At 38.1% G+C, this 18,755-nt stretch overlaps 1 protein-coding gene across 3 annotated transcripts; it reads right to left on the bottom strand.

Annotated features, from left to right (window-relative positions):
* Positions 1-1,303: 1,303 nt before the first annotated feature.
* Positions 1,304-15,423, bottom strand: rab4b (RAB4B, member RAS oncogene family). Of its 3 annotated transcripts, none has more exons than XR_001815116.3 (8): positions 15,242-15,423; positions 6,700-6,780; positions 5,849-5,963; positions 5,701-5,763; positions 4,794-4,948; positions 4,364-4,459; positions 4,078-4,245; positions 1,304-3,474 (listed from the first exon to the last, which is right to left on the bottom strand). XR_001815116.3 is itself a non-coding variant. In XM_017490137.3 (8 exons), the coding sequence occupies exons 1-7, from the start codon at positions 15,255-15,257 to the stop codon at positions 4,130-4,132; spliced, it is 642 nt and encodes a 213-aa protein (XP_017345626.1). In that variant the 5' UTR covers positions 15,258-15,423; the 3' UTR covers positions 1,304-3,474; positions 4,083-4,129.
* Between the last annotated feature and the right edge of the window lie 3,332 nt (positions 15,424-18,755).

The raw sequence follows: 18,755 nt of genomic DNA, 5'->3' as shown, positions 1-18,755 counted from the left end.
TTACTTAAAACTTTAAACAAACATGTTACACAGAAGTACTTATGGCTCATAGTAAATTTAGAGTTAGGGGCTTAAAAACCTAACAAGATATTTTGTCTTAATGTAATATCTCATGGGATGCTTTAATGGGAAGTGGGACATTTTAGTTCAGTTTCTGAACATATATTAAAAAGGCTAAAATGTTAGAATAGCAAAAACAGAAAGGTGGTCAACTTTATAGCAAACATTTCCTGAAGTAGCAAAAGCTTGTTTTTCCCCTGCATGTTAAATCCTCAGAGAACTTCTATCTTTTTAAAATTTTTATTAATAGTAAGGGAAAGGTCACATCTTTTGGAAAATGAATATTTTTCCAAATGTAGTGAGAAGGTATGTGTGTGTGGTAGGCTTTGTATAGATTAATCGATTAATGAATGCACGAGTAGTCACTGTGGAGATGTTGAATACGCAGGCGATGGAAAAACCAGTAGTGAGGCAGTCGGTAAGTAAAGCATGTTAAACGTACTTTCTTAAGTTTATATATATGAATTTTACAGTCAGCTGCACACTGTAAGACTACACTGAGAAAAGTATTTTACTTTAAAGGAAAGTTATACGTGGGATGTCAGATCACTTTTATGGTTAAGTATAGTTGTGTACAAGACTGTTTGATTTTAATCCTACTGCCCACAATATTTTCTAACAAACTTTCCAAAAATACAAATATTAATAAATAATTTGCCCAAAGTGACCACAACTAAGATAAAGGAGCTAAAGGTGAATAAATCCCTATTTATAATATGCCAATCAGCTGCATTAAAAAAAAGTAGATAAAGACGTTTCAATTCGTAGTCAATTTATAGCTACATACTTTTTTTTTTTTTTTTTTAAATCACTTGTTAAAAATGTCTCCTGAAATGTTTTTCTTTGTTAAAAAACAGCAGGTTTTATAATCTGTTTATTATTAGGCCTAAATTATATGGACCGTCTGACAAGTTCCTATGATTTAGCTGTTCTTGTGAAAATGTTTTATAAACCTAGAATTTTACAACCCTATAATTTGCCTTTCAGACAGCACTACTGTCAGTGCTGCTGTTCTAGAAAACTAAAATCAATAACATCTGACCAATCAGATCTAAGAATTCAAAAGTCCTGCGGTATAAACAGCATTGAACTGCTAAGCGCCAAAAGCGCCAAAATGTCATGAATTATAGAAACGACAGTTAGATTGAATTTTCTGAATTCCTGATCGACTGATAAGTCGTGCAACCCCTAGCACATTGTCACAAGGTCATGACCAAAAAGAATTGACAAGAAACTTACTGTGTAACATAAAAAAACAAGCAATCTTTACTTATAGTTGTTAAACCTTAAAATGTAACAAGCACCCTCCCCCCGAACAATCCAATAGACAAGTTCAATATTATTTACATCATGGATGATTCAGATATACAGTATTCATGGGTGAACAAAAACCACACTGGTTGCTAAGCAACAAATGAGTTTCTGCAGTACATGGGCAAGTCTTTAAACATTCAGAGTAAAGACAGATGTAATCAGAGACACTGCTGTCCAAATCAACACAAAAAGACCAGGTTTCATTTTTTGGTTAGCAGTAATATGCTTAAGCATATAGGTCATGTTGTTTGAATCATATACATGATTGTAATTTACAGGAACAAATCAATCTGCCAAAACATGTGTGCCAATTTACTGTCAAGAAATGCTGTTTGTCAAGTGATTTATCATCTGTAAATGCCCAGTTATAGTACTAAAACATTTCAGAACAGGTAAGATAGAAGTTAAATCCTTATTAAATATAACCCCTAAATGATTTCTACCCCTCAAGTTGCACAGACAAAGTCAGTGAACCGAGGGCATGCAGGCAGTGTGAGAATTAAACTAAATTGCTCAGTATTTTGCAATACACTGTCTTCACCAACTACCTAGGCGTAACCATAGTAACATCATTTTGGACCACTGAAATAGTACTGGACTAATTATTTATTTATTATTATTTTTTTTTAGTAAAGAATGCTTACTCCTTATAATAATTGTCACTATATAGTATTTTGATTACTGCAAATTTTACAGTTCTATAGGTACAGTACATTAACAGTCAAAAAGTGCACTTGCAGAGAGGGTTAAAAAAAAAAAAGAAAAAAAAAAAAAAGAACAAAGAACAGAAAGAGAACCTTCACATAATCACAGAGACGATTTTTAAAACACCGAAGCTGAAAAAGGTTTGGTGTGCAAGAGCAGGCGAACAAACATATCTAACCATTCATACTGCTATTCCCCTAGTGGAGTGGCCTTGTGAAGACTTCTGGTCTCTGTGGTGTGTAATGGTTCTCAACTTATCACACAGTGCAAAAAAGCCTCCTAAATCTTTTGGGATAGTATTATTCTAGATTTCTGTGCACAGAAACAAACAAACAAAAAAACTATTTCCTAGCATTTTCACTTCAACATAATAGAGTGCTATATTTTGGGGCCATGGAGCTTGGCGACATTAAACTATAGGACATCAAGTTGTCTTTCTGTTTAAGGATAAATCAATAAAATAAAAATAAAAATTTTCGATATGCAGAAGGTTAGTGGCTTGTTTCATATCAATAAATAACACAGCCAGATACATTGGATAATAACACAGCCAGTGCAAAGTGGTTTCTGCAGGTTAAGAGATCAGTGTGATAACCTACACAAGCCATTCTGCAGTGAACAATTGATATGCACTAAATCTTGATCACCAACAATTCTGGAGAGGAAGATCAACCATCTCCCCTTTGTGCTTACAGTTCTCAGCTGCAAATATTTATATCTAGGTGCATAGCAGACACAACGATCTATAGGAAATAGAAGGTTTAGCCTACATTTACTGCACCTTCACTAAAAACACAGATTGTACCGTACAAGCAAGATCATCTCAGAGCCAGGGCAATGCTGCGGAATTCATGGAAATGGTCAACTTTCCCCAAAACTGGTCTGTGCAGTATAAACTCGAATAACTAGTTTCGACTGCTTTCAAGCAGCCACCCTGTCGACATTTTAAAGAATATTTACTAGGAATTGGATAAGCCTTCATTTAAACAGGGAATACGCAAGTCAACTAATGTGCTGATGTCAGTGACGTTGTATGAAATATAGAGAATGTTTTTATCTACACTTCAGCCCAGTGCACAGAGATTAGGCTGATGACTGTTTACTCTACACGAACAATGCGAGTGTGTTTGTGTACACACACACACAGACACACACACACACACACACACACACACACACATCACAGGATAAGGTTAAATCTGCAAGATTCCTCCACACCACTTTTACCATCCCTTTACTTGATCAGAGGTGCCTTTCCATGACCACTGGGTCACTCCACAAACTCAGTGGTTGCAGATGCAGGTTGCAGATTGACTTCATAAAAAGTGATCCAGATGTTTCTAGGTGTTTCAGCAGGTTTAAGGGGGAAAGGATGACACCCAGACACACCTGGAGCTGGAGAGAAAGAGACAAGTCCTGACATGGGTAACTGAAAACCTTCATCAATAAGCGATAACTGTGCAAATCAGACCTTTGGGACTCCGTGTGCTATGTAGCAGAGCCTAAACATTCAGGTCTCAGGAGTAAGAAGTGATGACCGCCTAAATTTGTTGTGTGTGTGTCCAGATTACGATCCATAAATAAGATAATAACCTGGCTTATTCTCTGGCCTTCTTATTTTTGCATCATATCCACTCTGCTTTACAATAGTTACCGGATTTACTGATGGTCTTTGTATGATTTTGTGTAGGTCTTATTTTTAATTTGGGGAAAAAAAAAAAATCATTCAAATCCAACTCAGCACTCTTAGGTTAAGAATAATAGCTTTTATGGCATATTAAAAAGTAAAAAATATATACACTGATACTGGAATTATTTATGCTATGTTGGGAAACTGAAAATTGTATTTTTAATTTTAAAAGGTGTGAAATAGCTGTTTCTTATTTTGCAGTTTTTGTTTACCGTATCATCTTCTTCTTTACCTCCTTATTATTATTCTTAACTCCATGCTAATGTTCTGAACACATGAGTGAGACACTGGGTGTCAAGGACTGTCACCTGACCTGAAGCAGGAGAGGTTGTGTGCAGGGACAGGGAGTGTGTCCCAGCCCTAGCAGTTACACTGCTGCTTGTTTTGTGCAGCAGAGCCCCGTGGCTGCCTCAACTGCCTCAGGGACGCATCGCCATACTGGATACCAGAGCCCATCCTTTCAGGGTCCAGCTCACCTAAACACAAGACATGAACAGAGATACAAATTCATTCACCAAACTTAAAGGATAGACAAGGAATAACCTCAGTACAGAATTTCTATTCAGATATTTTTCCAGAAGAGCGTTTGCTTACCAGACTCTATCTTATTAAGAATCGTGCGGGCACATTTGAGAAAACCCTCTTCGACATTCTCCCCAGTTAATGCGCTCGTCTCCAAAAACATCAACTCTAAGACAGGAAAAGTAGGTTTAAATTTTTTTTTTTAAATGCACAAACACAGGATACATGACAAGAGGCATATCAGAAGGTTGTCATCAAAGGTCAACAGTAACATTCAACATGAACCATCATGAACTATAGAGATGGTGTTCTCAGGGTGATGTACTCAGCATAATTTTAATACTGTAATAAGTCCCTATTAGTCATAATCAGATTTATTTAAATTTAAAATTGGCAAAGCTGCCTTATTGATCACATCTACTCCAACTAACCAAATTCGTCAAGAGCACCTAGATCTTAGATAAAAGTGAAAATATTTGATGTAGCAGTTCTGGGGACACACCATTCTCCTGGGCAAAACGAGATGCTTCCAGAAAGGTGACCTCACGGTCTGCATCCAAATCTTTCTTGTTGCCGCAAAGGATGATGACAATGTTGGGGCTGGCCAGTGTCCGAGCATCCGTCAGCCAGTTAGTCAGAGCATTGTAGGTCTCTCGACTGGAGGGGTGCACAGACCACACAAAATATGAGTCATATCACAAGAACTGCATTCTGACACTTGTGGGAAAATGAGGCAACTAGACACTTGTTTAGATGATCAAAAACCACAATACTGGACAACTGGCACAATGCGCCTCTGCTTCTGTGTTGTTGCTTCAGCATCATGGGATAATTCTTATTACTTGTTATGGTTTAAGCAACAACTAAGTATGACTCATCTTGCACAGTGCATCAGGAAAGGTATTTTTGCTTGACTCACTATTTACTATTTAAGAATAAACTCATGCTCATAGAGTGGATTCGGTAATAAGAGAATGTGGGAAAGATGGCTGCCATAAATCGATACACATAGAAGTCCTCCCCTACAAATTTATTACACTAACCCAAAAAGACAATCCTTCTAGTGCTACTTTCATCACCACCACCCTTTAATTTGGTATCAGTCCAAATCCCAGCCAACAACTAGATCTTTCCGAGCTGGTGTCTCCTACATTTTATTACAGGCCTGTCACTCTACATAACACTGTTCAGCACTATGGCCCCCCAGAATAGAACGCTACAGTCTCTCTGCTCTCTCTGAATTACCAGTGTGGAAGCAAACAGCTGAGTGAAGCCACATTACCCAGTAATTATATTTTTCACTTATAATGCTTACAATAATAATAATAATAATAATAATAATAATAATAATATCTTAAATTGGACGTTGGCTTACAAACCAAGGTCTTCATATTAAGTGGTCATCTTACCTCGTGATGTCGTAGACAAGGAGAGCCCCAGCTGCGCCCCGATAATAGCTACGAGTCACTGACCTATAAGACGCCATGAACAAGTGATGTCATTCAATCATCAACAGAACCCAGAGTTATTACAGTGCTACCAATCATAACCTTTTACCTGAAACGCTCCTGTCCTGCCGTATCCCAGATCTGCAGTTTGACTGTTTTTCCACCAACATTGACAACTCTCGAACCGAATTCCACACCGATGGTGTGATTGGAGTCTTGCTTGACTGGAACAACATACATCCAGTTTGAATAAATTACATTTGATGCTGTAGATGCTGAGCTAATAAAACCTTCTTATTTAATCAGAAACCAGCAGAGATTCATTTTTGAGCAATACATTTGACACACAATGGGCCTCATTTAGCAAACTTTTAGGAAAGCTGTGTGTAAATGTTGGCAAAAACCAAACTGAACTAAACAACTTTACATTTTTTTTTTTTTTTTTAAAAACAGGATTTACACTTTTGGAGACACTAATTTTCTTTGCATTTGCAAGCGCTAAATCTTCCATCGGCTAAGGCGTTCGGTTTACAGCTATGCACAGACAATGACTTTTAAATAATGAGCTTTATTTGTCTTAATTTATAGGTATATGTTGGCTTTCTTTCTTTCTTTTTATTTAAATAATGTCAATAATATAAAACGACTTCTTAGTCCCTGACTTAGTGAACTAGCATGATGAGGTGTTTTTGATAGAAACTATAAAGCACTTCTATAAGTCGCTCTGGATAAGGGCATTTTCTAAATGCTGTAAACGTAATAAAAACACGCAGTAATCCATGCAAATTATATACAACCGTTCTTCCGAATTTACAGGATTTTCATGAATACCAAATTTCTTGTGCAAACAAACAAATGGGGCCCATTATTTCTTGTCACTCTTTTGAAAAGGTCATTATGAAATTTAAACTTCTGAGTGTGAGAATGTGAATATGTAAGAAAGCATTATTATTCACTTACACTTATTCTCAATAAACTGATGAAGGAGGCAGGATTTCCCAGTCCCCGCGCTGCCAATCACAAGGAACTTAAACAGGAAATCTGAAACCACGAGACAGGGGAGGATAAGAGAGAGAAGGGAAAAATCAATAAACAACTCAATATGGGGAAAAAAAAAAAAAAAAAACCCAATGCTAGCAGTCACTCTGTATTCTCTGTCCATCCAAGTATCACCTTTATATCTTCATTGTGTGTCGATTTTTCACTTTCATACTCATGTCTTCTGTGGTAGGTTTCCTACTTTACACAATTAATTCACATGATTCTGGGTTTCTAAAAACAAGCATGCAATCCCTGCACTGTTCCAAAACATGACAACATGTCCGTGCAAGTTAAAAGGAAAAAAAACCCCAAACAAACACAGTAAACAACTAAGCGATTCATCCTGAAACAGTCACAGATGACTAATGAAAAGAGCACAGAATAAAGTAACATGCTGGCAGTGTTGTGGGTGTGGAAGTTTCATCAAGCAGATTTCAACCCCAGATCCAACTCCGCTACATCTTCCAACAGAAGAAAACACACATACACAGCGGCAGATGATGTCATTTTTGTAATATGATCCAGTGGTTTGCAGATGTGCAGCTGGACTGAATCAGAGCTTGACCCTGCCTACGCAGATGAGCACAGGGTCGCGGTCAACCTGCGTGAGCACAGAATGTCCCAAAAGCTCTTTGTGCTGATGGAGTAGGGGGTCTACAGATCCGTTCTGAACACAGGGAGGATTCAGTCTGCCAGCGGATGTGACCAGACCCAGTTCAAACAGACGACAGTGTTTATTGTGATGAGACATCCCAAGAGTAGACAATAAGTGGTTCTTGAAAGAGTGCCCTAAGCTTTATTTGGACAACATTAGTTTGATATAACCGTACTGGGGGTAATATCGCCTATTCTGTGGCGGTGTCCGAAATCCTGTACTGTGACAGTGCGTACTGCATTCGATGCTGTACGTACTAATCAGTGTGTGTGTGTAGTATGAATACAATCCCGGACATACTACATCCGCCATGGTGGCATTGTCATGTGATCTCCGACGTCATCATAAGCACAAAAATCTTAAAGGGATGAAAGGAAAGTTAACTGTATAAGTAATGTAATGTGGGCGGGGTTAACAGGCTGAGGTAAATTCGTTACTGTTATCGGCATGAAGGAGATCACAAAAAAAATAAATAAATAAATAAATAAAAAAGGTTTCAACCGCTGTGACAACTGTTTTCTTGTTTAAACCTTCAAGAAGTTAACAACTTATTTGGGTATTGTTAAACAAGTCCTGTTTAACCAAGGTTTAATACTTAAATAAAAAAAGAGCCAATGCAATGTCCTCACCAATCTTGTTGCATTGTAGGACTTTTGACTCGAGTAGTGTCCATCGTGTTGCATATTGCAAAATCTTACCGGAAGCAGTACACCATCCAGGTATTTCTCGCCTACTGAGAATTCGGACATCTACCCCTTCTGCTGTACTGCTTTTCGCCTACTGTGTAGTAGGGTAGTACTCCATTTCGGACGCAGCCTATGATTCTACTTAACATTTCTGGGAGCTCACCATTCTCTTGGGCAATACAGGATGCTTCCCAGAAGGTGACCTTTTGATAAATTGAGCAGTGCTCTGATAATTTTAGTCCTGTTTGGATACACTTCTTGCATTGGGGAAGGGAGATGACCCTAATTGATGGATGTATTTCCATGTTCATAATAAGGTACTCATCAGGAGTTAATTCATATCCATCTGATGGAGTTTTATCAAAGAGGGAACGTGTAAACATTTTTATTACAGAAATGACTTTGAAAACTAAAACCATGCAAATAGGGCTCTGTAACAAAACTTTGTTATTTTTGTCCTCTTTAAAAAGTTATGAAGCCTGGGAAATTTGAGATAATTTATCATGGGAATCTGAAACATTGCTGATTATTTGTATTTCAGTGTGGCCGTATTTTTGGGCTGCATGATATGAGCAAAAATGTGATAATATTGTTACACACTGCAATTGTGATTTGCTTTGTAATGTAATGTAATATAATATATATATATATATATATATATATATATATATATATATATATATATATATATATATATATATATATATATATATACCAATTATGTAGGCCTATACAATGGCTCACATTCAGATATTGGCCTGAATTATTAGGGGCCAAGCACCAAAGGTGTGTAGAAACCTATTGTATCCATTAGTTTTCTTCTTCTTCTCCCCCACTGAGAGTCTATGGCAGCCCTATGAATCGTAAGCAGGAAAATTATTAAATTTGGTACACTCATAGATATCTCCATGAATAGTATCTGTACCAATTATGGGCCCTCTATGACCAACTCTGTAGCACCACCACTAGTTCAAAAATTCACTATTCAAATGGGTATAATTATTGAACACTTTGTGAGAAAATAGAGAAAATAAATTTAAATAATCATATTATATATGGTTCCCCATGCTGATTACAATCCATATCTTACATCTAGACGCCACCCATTACAGTAGTCACCATTTTGAAATGTACAGTATTCAGTTTTTTTTGCCACTCCTCGTTCAAATTTTGTCCAATTCTTACCTAAAATGGTGCAGATGATCAGTGGATCAGAGCCGTACAAAAATCCCCGAACAGGATTTTGATATTCATTTAAGTTCAAAAGTTATGATCTCACAAATTTAACAATGTTGACCTAAAATTGGATCAGAGGCTGTATCTCGGCCATGCTTTGATCAATCGTAACGAAACTTAATCAGCAGCATGATCTGATGGTCCATGCCGAATTCGAGAACAGTGTACTCACAGGTCATGAGATCTGAAAAATGAATATTTGTGCTTATAACTTTTTAACACTGTCAGAATTTTGATCTTGGCGTCCGCTAATTCAATGGATAATGCCGAATCCATGGATACCAATTTTTCCATGAGCCGACAAACAGCCTGTCCACCGTTTTGAAATTTGACACATATTCTAATATCTTAAACTATTTTACATATCGGGACAAATTTTCATTGGGATCATTCATAGCATGTCCTCTAGGTACCCTCTAGGTACCTGAGAAAGCTGAACGCAGTGGCACCTAGTGTTCTAGAGTTGTTTTCTAAAAACATAACTTTTGAAAACATTATCCAAAATGAGTTTTTTCAGTGTCGTTACATGTGTGGCGCGCTGTGATAAACGACACGCATCAATTTTATAAAGTTTCTGGGTTCGATTCTTGTGTGGTGCAATTTCTTAAAAGTTTGTGTAATGTTTTGTCTTTCGTGTTCCTTTCTTTTGTGGCTCAGAACTGTACTAAGCTTTCAAACTCCTGGCATGAAAATAAATGCCTCTGTTCTGTTCATTTCCTGTTCAGTCTTATACTTAACTATGCTTCTGAACCTTTTATTCATTCATTTACATTCTCTTTCTCCTCTTCGTGTTCTTTAGGCTCCACATTGCACTTCTTGTGCCTTTGGTACTTGACCCCTTTAAATGTTGCTTGCAGCTTTAATTATAATAATAATAATAATAATAATAATAATAATAATAATAATTATTATTATTATTATTATTATTAGTAGTAGTAGTAGTAGTAGTATACAAAAATTAAACGGATATTTGTACCACAGCAATGCCTTGACCTACCAAATCACCTAGAAAAAAATAAAATAAAAAGGTAACTGAAACCTCAAAACTCAAAAGAAAGCCTGTGGCATGTTAGAGCACTTATCTGAATGTTACAGCCTTCTGCAATATTCAAGGCCAAGAGTGTGATAATGATTAACAAACTGTATCTTGTTACACCCTTTTCTAAGCTTGTTAACCTGAATGACTGATGAATTTGTTTTTTTATTATGGTACGTACTCCCTGGTTCCTTTCTACTGCTTTATTACTACATTATTACACAGATGCTACAGAACTGTACATCTAAAATGTACCAATCAATTAATCTGGGGGGGGGGGGGGGGGGGGGGCATTTTTACATCCATGGTTTTTGGTATTATTATGTATTAACATACATATTAGTATTAATATCTAATTTTTGCTTAAAGGCAAATTCTTTTAATCTCAAATTCCTTTCTTCAGCATTGCAGAAAATCAAACCCAGTAAGTAAATAGCTTCTAAATAACTTGTTTCAGTATTTCATATCTTATTTTACTGTATGAGAAAGCCATTATTAATTTGTTTGTGAGAACAAGCTTGGAGAAAACGTTTACTTTAACTTTAAAGTTCAGAAACAAGTGATCATTTCTGTAATATAAGCAAGCTACTGTACGAGTGTTAGGTTTACTGTATGCATGTATACTCCAAAAACATAACCTTAAGTGCTCATGGAAAATTGCATGGTGTCAATCATAGCTTCCGTTGTTTGACACTACTTCTCACAACACACTTTAAAACAAGAGTCAAGAGCATATCTGCATTTATACTGTGGAAACTCAATGCTTTAAAAAAAAAAAAAAAACCCTACAACTCGGTAAACAGGAAAATTAGCCGTGTGTGCGCTACTTTCCTTTACTTATTACTTGCTTTAAATAAACACAGCTGGTGTTATCAGATCTAATGTGGTACGACTGGCTACACATTTCTAACAAAAGCCTGAAGAAGAACCACCGTGTACTACAAACATGGATCCTACACTTTACCTTGACAAAACTAATGCATCTTCAGCCAGTGTTCTTCCCTAATCTAAGCTGTGACTGCTTAAAAGATTTTAATGTCAACTCAAGCAAGAAGGAGAGTATTTACACAGCTGCTGTGCAAACAAAGGATTTCAGTTCTTTAACTCGATAAAAGCACCAAGGTGACAGGGAGTCCATCAGGCATATGTAACCAGCCTATGACTGTTCACCACAAGCAACTCTCCGTTAATCCTTTAATGAATCCATCTTCTTTCCCAGAACTAAACAGAGCTACTTTAGTAAGCAAACACAGAATGAGAATAATAACAGAGCCTGAACCTAAATTAATAACATACCATTATTTGTTAGAAAAAACATGATTATAGAGTATGTATTTATCCTACACCAGCTCAGAGAAGTCAAACATCACTACATATGTCACCAACATTAGGCATGAAAAATGTCCCACTACATAATGACAGGCTGGAGCAGGCAGCCAATCAGGAGAAAGAGCGCAATAAAGATGTTTGTTTATTTTTAACACCATGCCTGCAACCATGGTTATTTTCATGGTGGAAAACAGGTTAAAATGTAGCGAAATATGAAGAATTTACTAAAGAATTTACCCTATGTTCAAATTGGCATACTTACACTATGTACTAAAAGTATGTATTCTTTTTGTGAAGAACATGTACATACTTTTGAGTGTGTAGTAAAAGAGTATGCAAGTACTGTAAAGGAAGAGAACGTTGTTGCACGGAACACAAAACTGTCACCATAAACAAACTCCTCATTTCAGCTTCTTTTCATTCATTATTTCTTATACAATTTATACGATATAATTTATCATTTCTTTTTCCACATTTCATTTACACCTCTCTAAAATGCATGCTTGAATTCGGTGAAGCAAACCGTCACAAAACTCCTCCCTCCTCGCGCAAGGAGTTGTGGGCAACATTAGCTGAAAAAGTGTCCATGGATCCACACTTCGAAAAGCTACTGGAAATAGAAAACCATCAGGGTACCTCTGAGAAACTCATTTCAACATCCTATGATTTGGGACACACTAATTCTCTTCTTGAATACTGTTTAGTACAGATAGTATGCAACTTTGGGGGCAGGGTTTAGTCCTAGAGGAGTTGAAACCATCACAGTCCATTAAAATATGCCTCAGAGATGTTGGACTTTTGCAAAAGAGCTATAAAAGGAGGATCTTTACCCGTTAACAGAAAGCATGTGAGTGAGTCTGGAATGGCCTATTCGGCAACGAGTGTAGATGTTGTTATGGTCCCAGCGATTAACCAAGTAGAAAAGACGTTTGGCACACAAAAAAAAGGATTAAGGAATGATGGAGTTTGGCTTTTTCCACCCTTCACTTAACAGCCAGTTTATCCTTAGTGGAATGTGTGTCGTACCAGTTGCGTAGTTGTTTAGCTAGTGAACTCCCGATCGCCAACAATTGACTAACGGGAGGTGTTTGTGCATTTTTGAACTTCAAACTCGTTTATATTAGGCGAGAGTGAGTCATCGGAGGCGTCTGATCACCCTCGATGGGAAACATCTTTACGCCTCCTTGTCTTAGTTTGGATGTTAGCACTGTCCTCATCTTGAATGTGTTTTTACAGGCTGGAGAACAAAACCAGATTAGACAACATGATACATGTTGAACACTGGTTGGTAAAAATGTGACCAGATGTGATTATTTTGTCCTCTATACTATATTTTGGTTAACTGATTAGAGTTAGGGAGCTAGTGAGTAGTGTAGGTTCACATCTATCTGCATCATAGACTACCGTGCATGAGATTACAGTGGCGCAAGCAAAAGGTTGTCACAGTCACACCGATGCCCACAATAAAGTATTTGTTCTCATAATTATCCCATAATACTGAGGAAATTGCAGCATTGAATGATACCCACAGAGTCCTTAACCCTTGGGCTGCATTCAAAACCAAAACCACAAACTACTGCATAACAGCTTGCCATAACACCATTGGTGTCATTACTATTTAGGCACACTACTTAATGCACATTGTGCAGCCGTGAATTATCTGTAAATGTGTGCACTTGCAGCTGTGAAATTAATCCTCAAGGTCCTAATTAGTCCTCAAGAACAGTGCAGCACAACCCACGTTATGACATTTTCTTCTGAAAGCAGCTTGCAACAGCATTTTCTACAAGTGAGGGTGAAATCCCAACCCTTACATCCAGCAGATTTAACTTGTTCAGGACAGTCACAGTGCACCAAAAACATCAACAACAACATCATCATCATAAATCGCAAGACAAGCTCAAGCCATGAAAGCGATGCATGCCTCATCTGGAGAGGAGAACTAGCTAAACAGATCAATAACACAATTACAGTGCCTTGGTAAGATGTACATCGTTCCCTGTAGATGCTCAAGTTCAGCAGGGGAGAGGAGATGGGGCTTTATGCAAGCTGAAATGGATACCTACATGAATATTTCATTATAATACAGGGCAAATACATGAAGCAATAAAACACAAGAGCTGTACAGATGAAAAAGCAACCACATGTGTGACTGTGCATAAATTTAAGAGCATTAATAGGACAATATATAATAGGCAGGTAATACGAAGTACACTATTAAATCAAATTCAACCTGAATATCCATCTTCCGTATTGTGAAACTCGGGTTACGAGGCGGGAGACACACAAGTGCCAAGCCATTATCCAGGGTACAATCATACACACATTTACACACTCCAGACAATCTGGAAACACCGAATCAGCCTACAATGTACATCGTTGGACTGGGGGAGGAAACCGGAGTACCCGGAGGAAAGCCCCAAAACAAACTCGCACACGGTACCGAGCTGGGATTTGGACCGCCGACCCTGAAGATACGAGACAAACATGCTAACCACTAATCCATTGTGTTTTCCTCAACCCGTTCATGTATTAACCGACTAGTTGTTGTTTTTTTTTATAAATAAGGTGACTGGGATATATTTCATGTTGTTGTCGTCATTAGCAATTCTAACAAATCAGGCACCCAAGATAACCTGAAGAGAATGTAAGCAGACAATATCAAAACTGACCGCTGTATATAAACTCACAACTGCTCTGGACCAGTGACCACCAATCTTGCTCATGTTAATCTACTTTCCTACTGAATTCAGCCCCAGTCCTAATCTTACTGAGCTGATCCAGATAAGGAAGTAGACTGAATATTTGGAGTATGTGTGTTGAATCTGAAGTCTGGAAGAAACATATTTTTAGATCATAAATAAGGGCAAGCTCACACTCATACCTTTGTACTAATATATTCAGCAGCTCAATACACAAATTTTGAAGAGAAATAGGTTTCAGACAAAAACAAACAGCACTTTCATCAGCTATGCAAGCAAGCCAAGTGTTTGTTAAGCTGTAGGAGATGAAGCCAGTTGAGAATGATTATATATCCGGTTTTATTCTGAATAATATTGGCCTGGCTCCTGATGTAACCTTCATGGTATCGAATTAGTATAAACTAAGGTAAATAGTGCAGCTAGGCGTTAATAGCTGTTACACCTGCTAGCTAGAAAGTAACCAAGATAATTAGCCAGCTGACAAACAAAAACATGAGATAAATAACATCCTCTCCAATAATCTACAATCCAGCTCATTTATATTATAACTATTATATTATATTATAACCGGTTTCAGTTTGGAAATAAATCTGCATACTGCAGTGTCAAATTAAACACGAGTGAGTAATGCAGACTTTCTAAACCCGCTGATGCACCTGAAGACAGGATGTTGTCTAATCTGATTTAACTAGCTGTCAAAACCCCAAGAGGTTCCTGTTGATGCATCAATAAGCTAGCTGGATATGTTGCTATAGAGAGCTACATAACTGTTTGCTAGTCTGCGTGTTCGCTATCTGCCTAAATTGTGCAACGTTACCGTATGTCTCGGACATGGCGACCACACGTTTAAACCGAGGTGTACTCAATGGCGTTGTAACAGCTTTTCCTCCCAAACTACTCTGTTGCCACTTCGTTTCACGGCACTCAGACTCCAATCACGTTAGCCACCAGGCTAGCTACTTTCCTCTACCGCCACACCGCTTCCTGTTTTACAACAAGCCGAGTGCGTCAGCACGCTGCGTCCACACAGTGTGTTGCGTCATTACGCAAGTTAACTTCCAGCTGACTCGGAATCAGCTCAATCTGACTCAGAGCGCTTCTTGTCAATGTCGTAGCTCTCTGTCCTGTGAAACCCCACCTGAGATCTTTAGGCGTGTTATCATGGTCGCAGGGTTTGATGTATACAACCTAGTTTTATACATACGGTTTAAAATAGTGATGAGTAAAATGATTATTTTAGTGATTCGAATCATTTGGTACAGTACATGGAAAAGATTCGAATCTTTTACTCACCGATTAGGTCACGTTTTTTATTGTTATGATCGTAACCATTTGAATACAGGCTGATTTTATTAGCAGTAAAACAACACATAGGTTATCCATCCATCTGTTTTCTGTACCGCTTATCCTACATAGGGAGCATGGAGCCTATCACCGGGAACAAGGCGGGGGACACCTTGATTGGGGTGCCAACCCATTGCAGAGCACACACTCACACACACAATTTGGAAATGCTAATCAGCCTACAACACATGTCTTTGGACTGGGAGAGGAAACCAGAGTACCCAGAGGAAACCCCCAAGGCACGGGGAGAACATGCAAACTCCGCACACAACAGGATTCAAACCCACAACAACTGGGGTACAATCACTAAGCCACCCTGTCCCTCATGAAGCCAAAGTTAAACCTAGAATAGAAGACTATAACAAAGACTCACACTGTAAACCATTTAAGCAGATAAGGATAATGGACATTAAAAAAAAAACAAGTTGCTTAAAACTGACCAAAGATTGAGCATAGTATTGAACATATTACCATTTGTATTGTTTGTTTGCATTGTCCATATTGTCCATGCAAGCTTAAAAATTGCTTAGCCATGTTTTGTCTTTGAATTAGAGCAAATTTTTAAAAAGAATTAGTCGCTTTTTATTCTACACTTTTTCTTTTCTTTATACTACTTGTCAATAGTGCTGGCTGAGGATGACAAGAAACTGATCTGCTGTTATTTCCTATCCTTGTCTCATTCACACACACACACACACACACACACACACACACACACTTATCAGCATGTCATCAAAGAGAAAGATTGCTTAGTTACCTGGACAAGGTGTTTGCTGTTCTGTCCTGCAGTGTAAATGCAGTATAATATGAAATTCCAAGGCGTGCGGCTTGCATCACACAGAGATAACCTGGCTTGAACCAGCACTAAGAACACTGGAAGATGGGAATCAAACTTTGTTTTCTTGAACTACAACGCAAGCATGAATACACTTATTCTACTGTAAATTATATCAGGTGAGCAATATGCTTTCATTAGTTCACCACATGGTGGCAGTTGAAGCATTGAGAATCTTTCCCTTTACCACACTCAACCAAAGATCTGCATTATTATCCCCATCTCTTTGAGTCCTGAAACGCCCCCAGCAATCCAGTTAGTGTGTTCTCCAGTTCAGATATACCCGATTGGTTCTATGAAGAGTTTGAGAAGAAGGCATGGAGTCATTTGTAGATCAATGAACTCTGCAATATTACAATGATTATTTCATCAAATGCAATAATGATTCTGAAAAACAGCCTATGATTACAATGAGTCCTACAAGACAATTGAACAAAAAATGTATTTATGTTGGATTGCTTAAAAATTGCTTAGCCATGTTTTGTCTTTGAATTAGAGAAATTAAAAACAAAGAATTAGTTGCCTTTTATTCTGCACTTTTTCCTTTCTTTATACAACTTGTCAATAGTGTTGGCTGAGGATTACAAGAAACTGATATGCTGTTATTTCTTATCCTTGCCTCATTCATTTGCACACACACACACACACACACACACACACACACACACACACACACACACACACACACACACACACACACACACACACTTCAGAGCTTCAGAGCTCCTGTCATGCAGGATTGCCCGGGGCAACAGGTGATAAATTACAGAGCCCTTTACCACTATCTCTGTGGTTTCCTCCCTATCTTTGTTCTCCTGAGACAGACCCCCCTCCTCAAACCTCTTTAGTTATTTTTAAAAGCTCTTTTTTGTCTCTGAGATTAAAAGGAGGAGGAAGCTTCGTGTGAGGGCACGGATGTTTTCTTAAGGTTGTCTAAACTATGAATAATGGAAAAGAGGGGTGCTTTCACCGAGGCCTCCTACTCTGGCATAGAAACCGAACCCATAATGTACAAGGGTGTTACACCTTAGAGCTGATATTGTTTAGACTGCAGAGGAGCCAAGCAGTTGGCCTTGGACTCACTTGTTAACGCAGGAGACAGATTAGGGTTAAGTGGAGTCTAATTCTGAACTTCACACACACACACACACACACACACACACACACACACACACACACACTATCAGCACACATATATACAGGCATGAGAGGCATGTCAGGACATGTAGCTTGAATGACCTCATAGAAGCATGAAAAATGAAGACAGAAGGTATGTTTGGGGCATTGAGCTAACTCCAAAGTGATGGTGCTAAAACGATGAATCATTTTCCAACCTGAATCAACTTACACCAGTGAGTCACAATTCATTGAGAGATAGGGCTAATATCTGTTGTGTTTGTTAAGTCATTCTTAAACGAGACTGGCACTGCCTGTCAGCAACAAAAGAAGAATGGGATAAAGCTGGAAAAGAGGTCTTTCTGGTTTGACCGCCATATCAAATAATAAAAAAAGTGCAGCAGACTACGCTGTAAGTCTAAGAAGCATTATTCCTCTGATTAATGCTTAATAAACTAGTCTTATAGGTCTGAACGCTGGGTTTGGCTTCCTTCTTAACAGACTTTTGAAATGTTCAAAAGGTCAGAAATACGTTGATTTGGGGAAGTGTGGAAAAGTCACTTTCTGAAGCAGAAATGTCAATGACCCACGAGCCACTGGACTGTAGTGGTGTATGAAGGAAGAAAGGGAATTGTCAGGAACTTTGACAATGCTGCTGTGATGAGAACAAATTTAAAGGGAGTGTCCGAGACACGATGTTGGGAAGACACGATGTTGTTCACAACGTCTCTACAACGTTTTGTTTTCTGCAAATGCAAAATATATTTGAATCCAACCTGTTAAATATTTCCCATCAGTCTAAAAGTAGTGTAGCTGTTGCTTGAGGAGTCAGTGTTTAGTGACCCCGCCATCATGTGGGAACACCTGGGGCCTGCCATCATGTGGAATATAGGCCTGTTTGTCAAAATATGATGGGGAAAAAAGTGTAGGTCCATGGAGCAGACTTTATGCACGGCTGCAAACTTCCTTGAGAGATAAGGCTAATCTTTTGTCTTTGTTAAGTCTTTCTAAAAGGAGACTGGCACAGCCTGTCAGC

This window comes from Ictalurus punctatus, chromosome 17 (assembly GCF_001660625.3).
Source record: "Ictalurus punctatus breed USDA103 chromosome 17, Coco_2.0, whole genome shotgun sequence".
Classification (NCBI taxonomy): domain Eukaryota; kingdom Metazoa; phylum Chordata; class Actinopteri; order Siluriformes; family Ictaluridae; genus Ictalurus; species Ictalurus punctatus.
The sequence above is the reverse complement of the archived record's forward strand: the minus strand, read 5'-3'. Positions and strand labels throughout refer to the sequence as shown.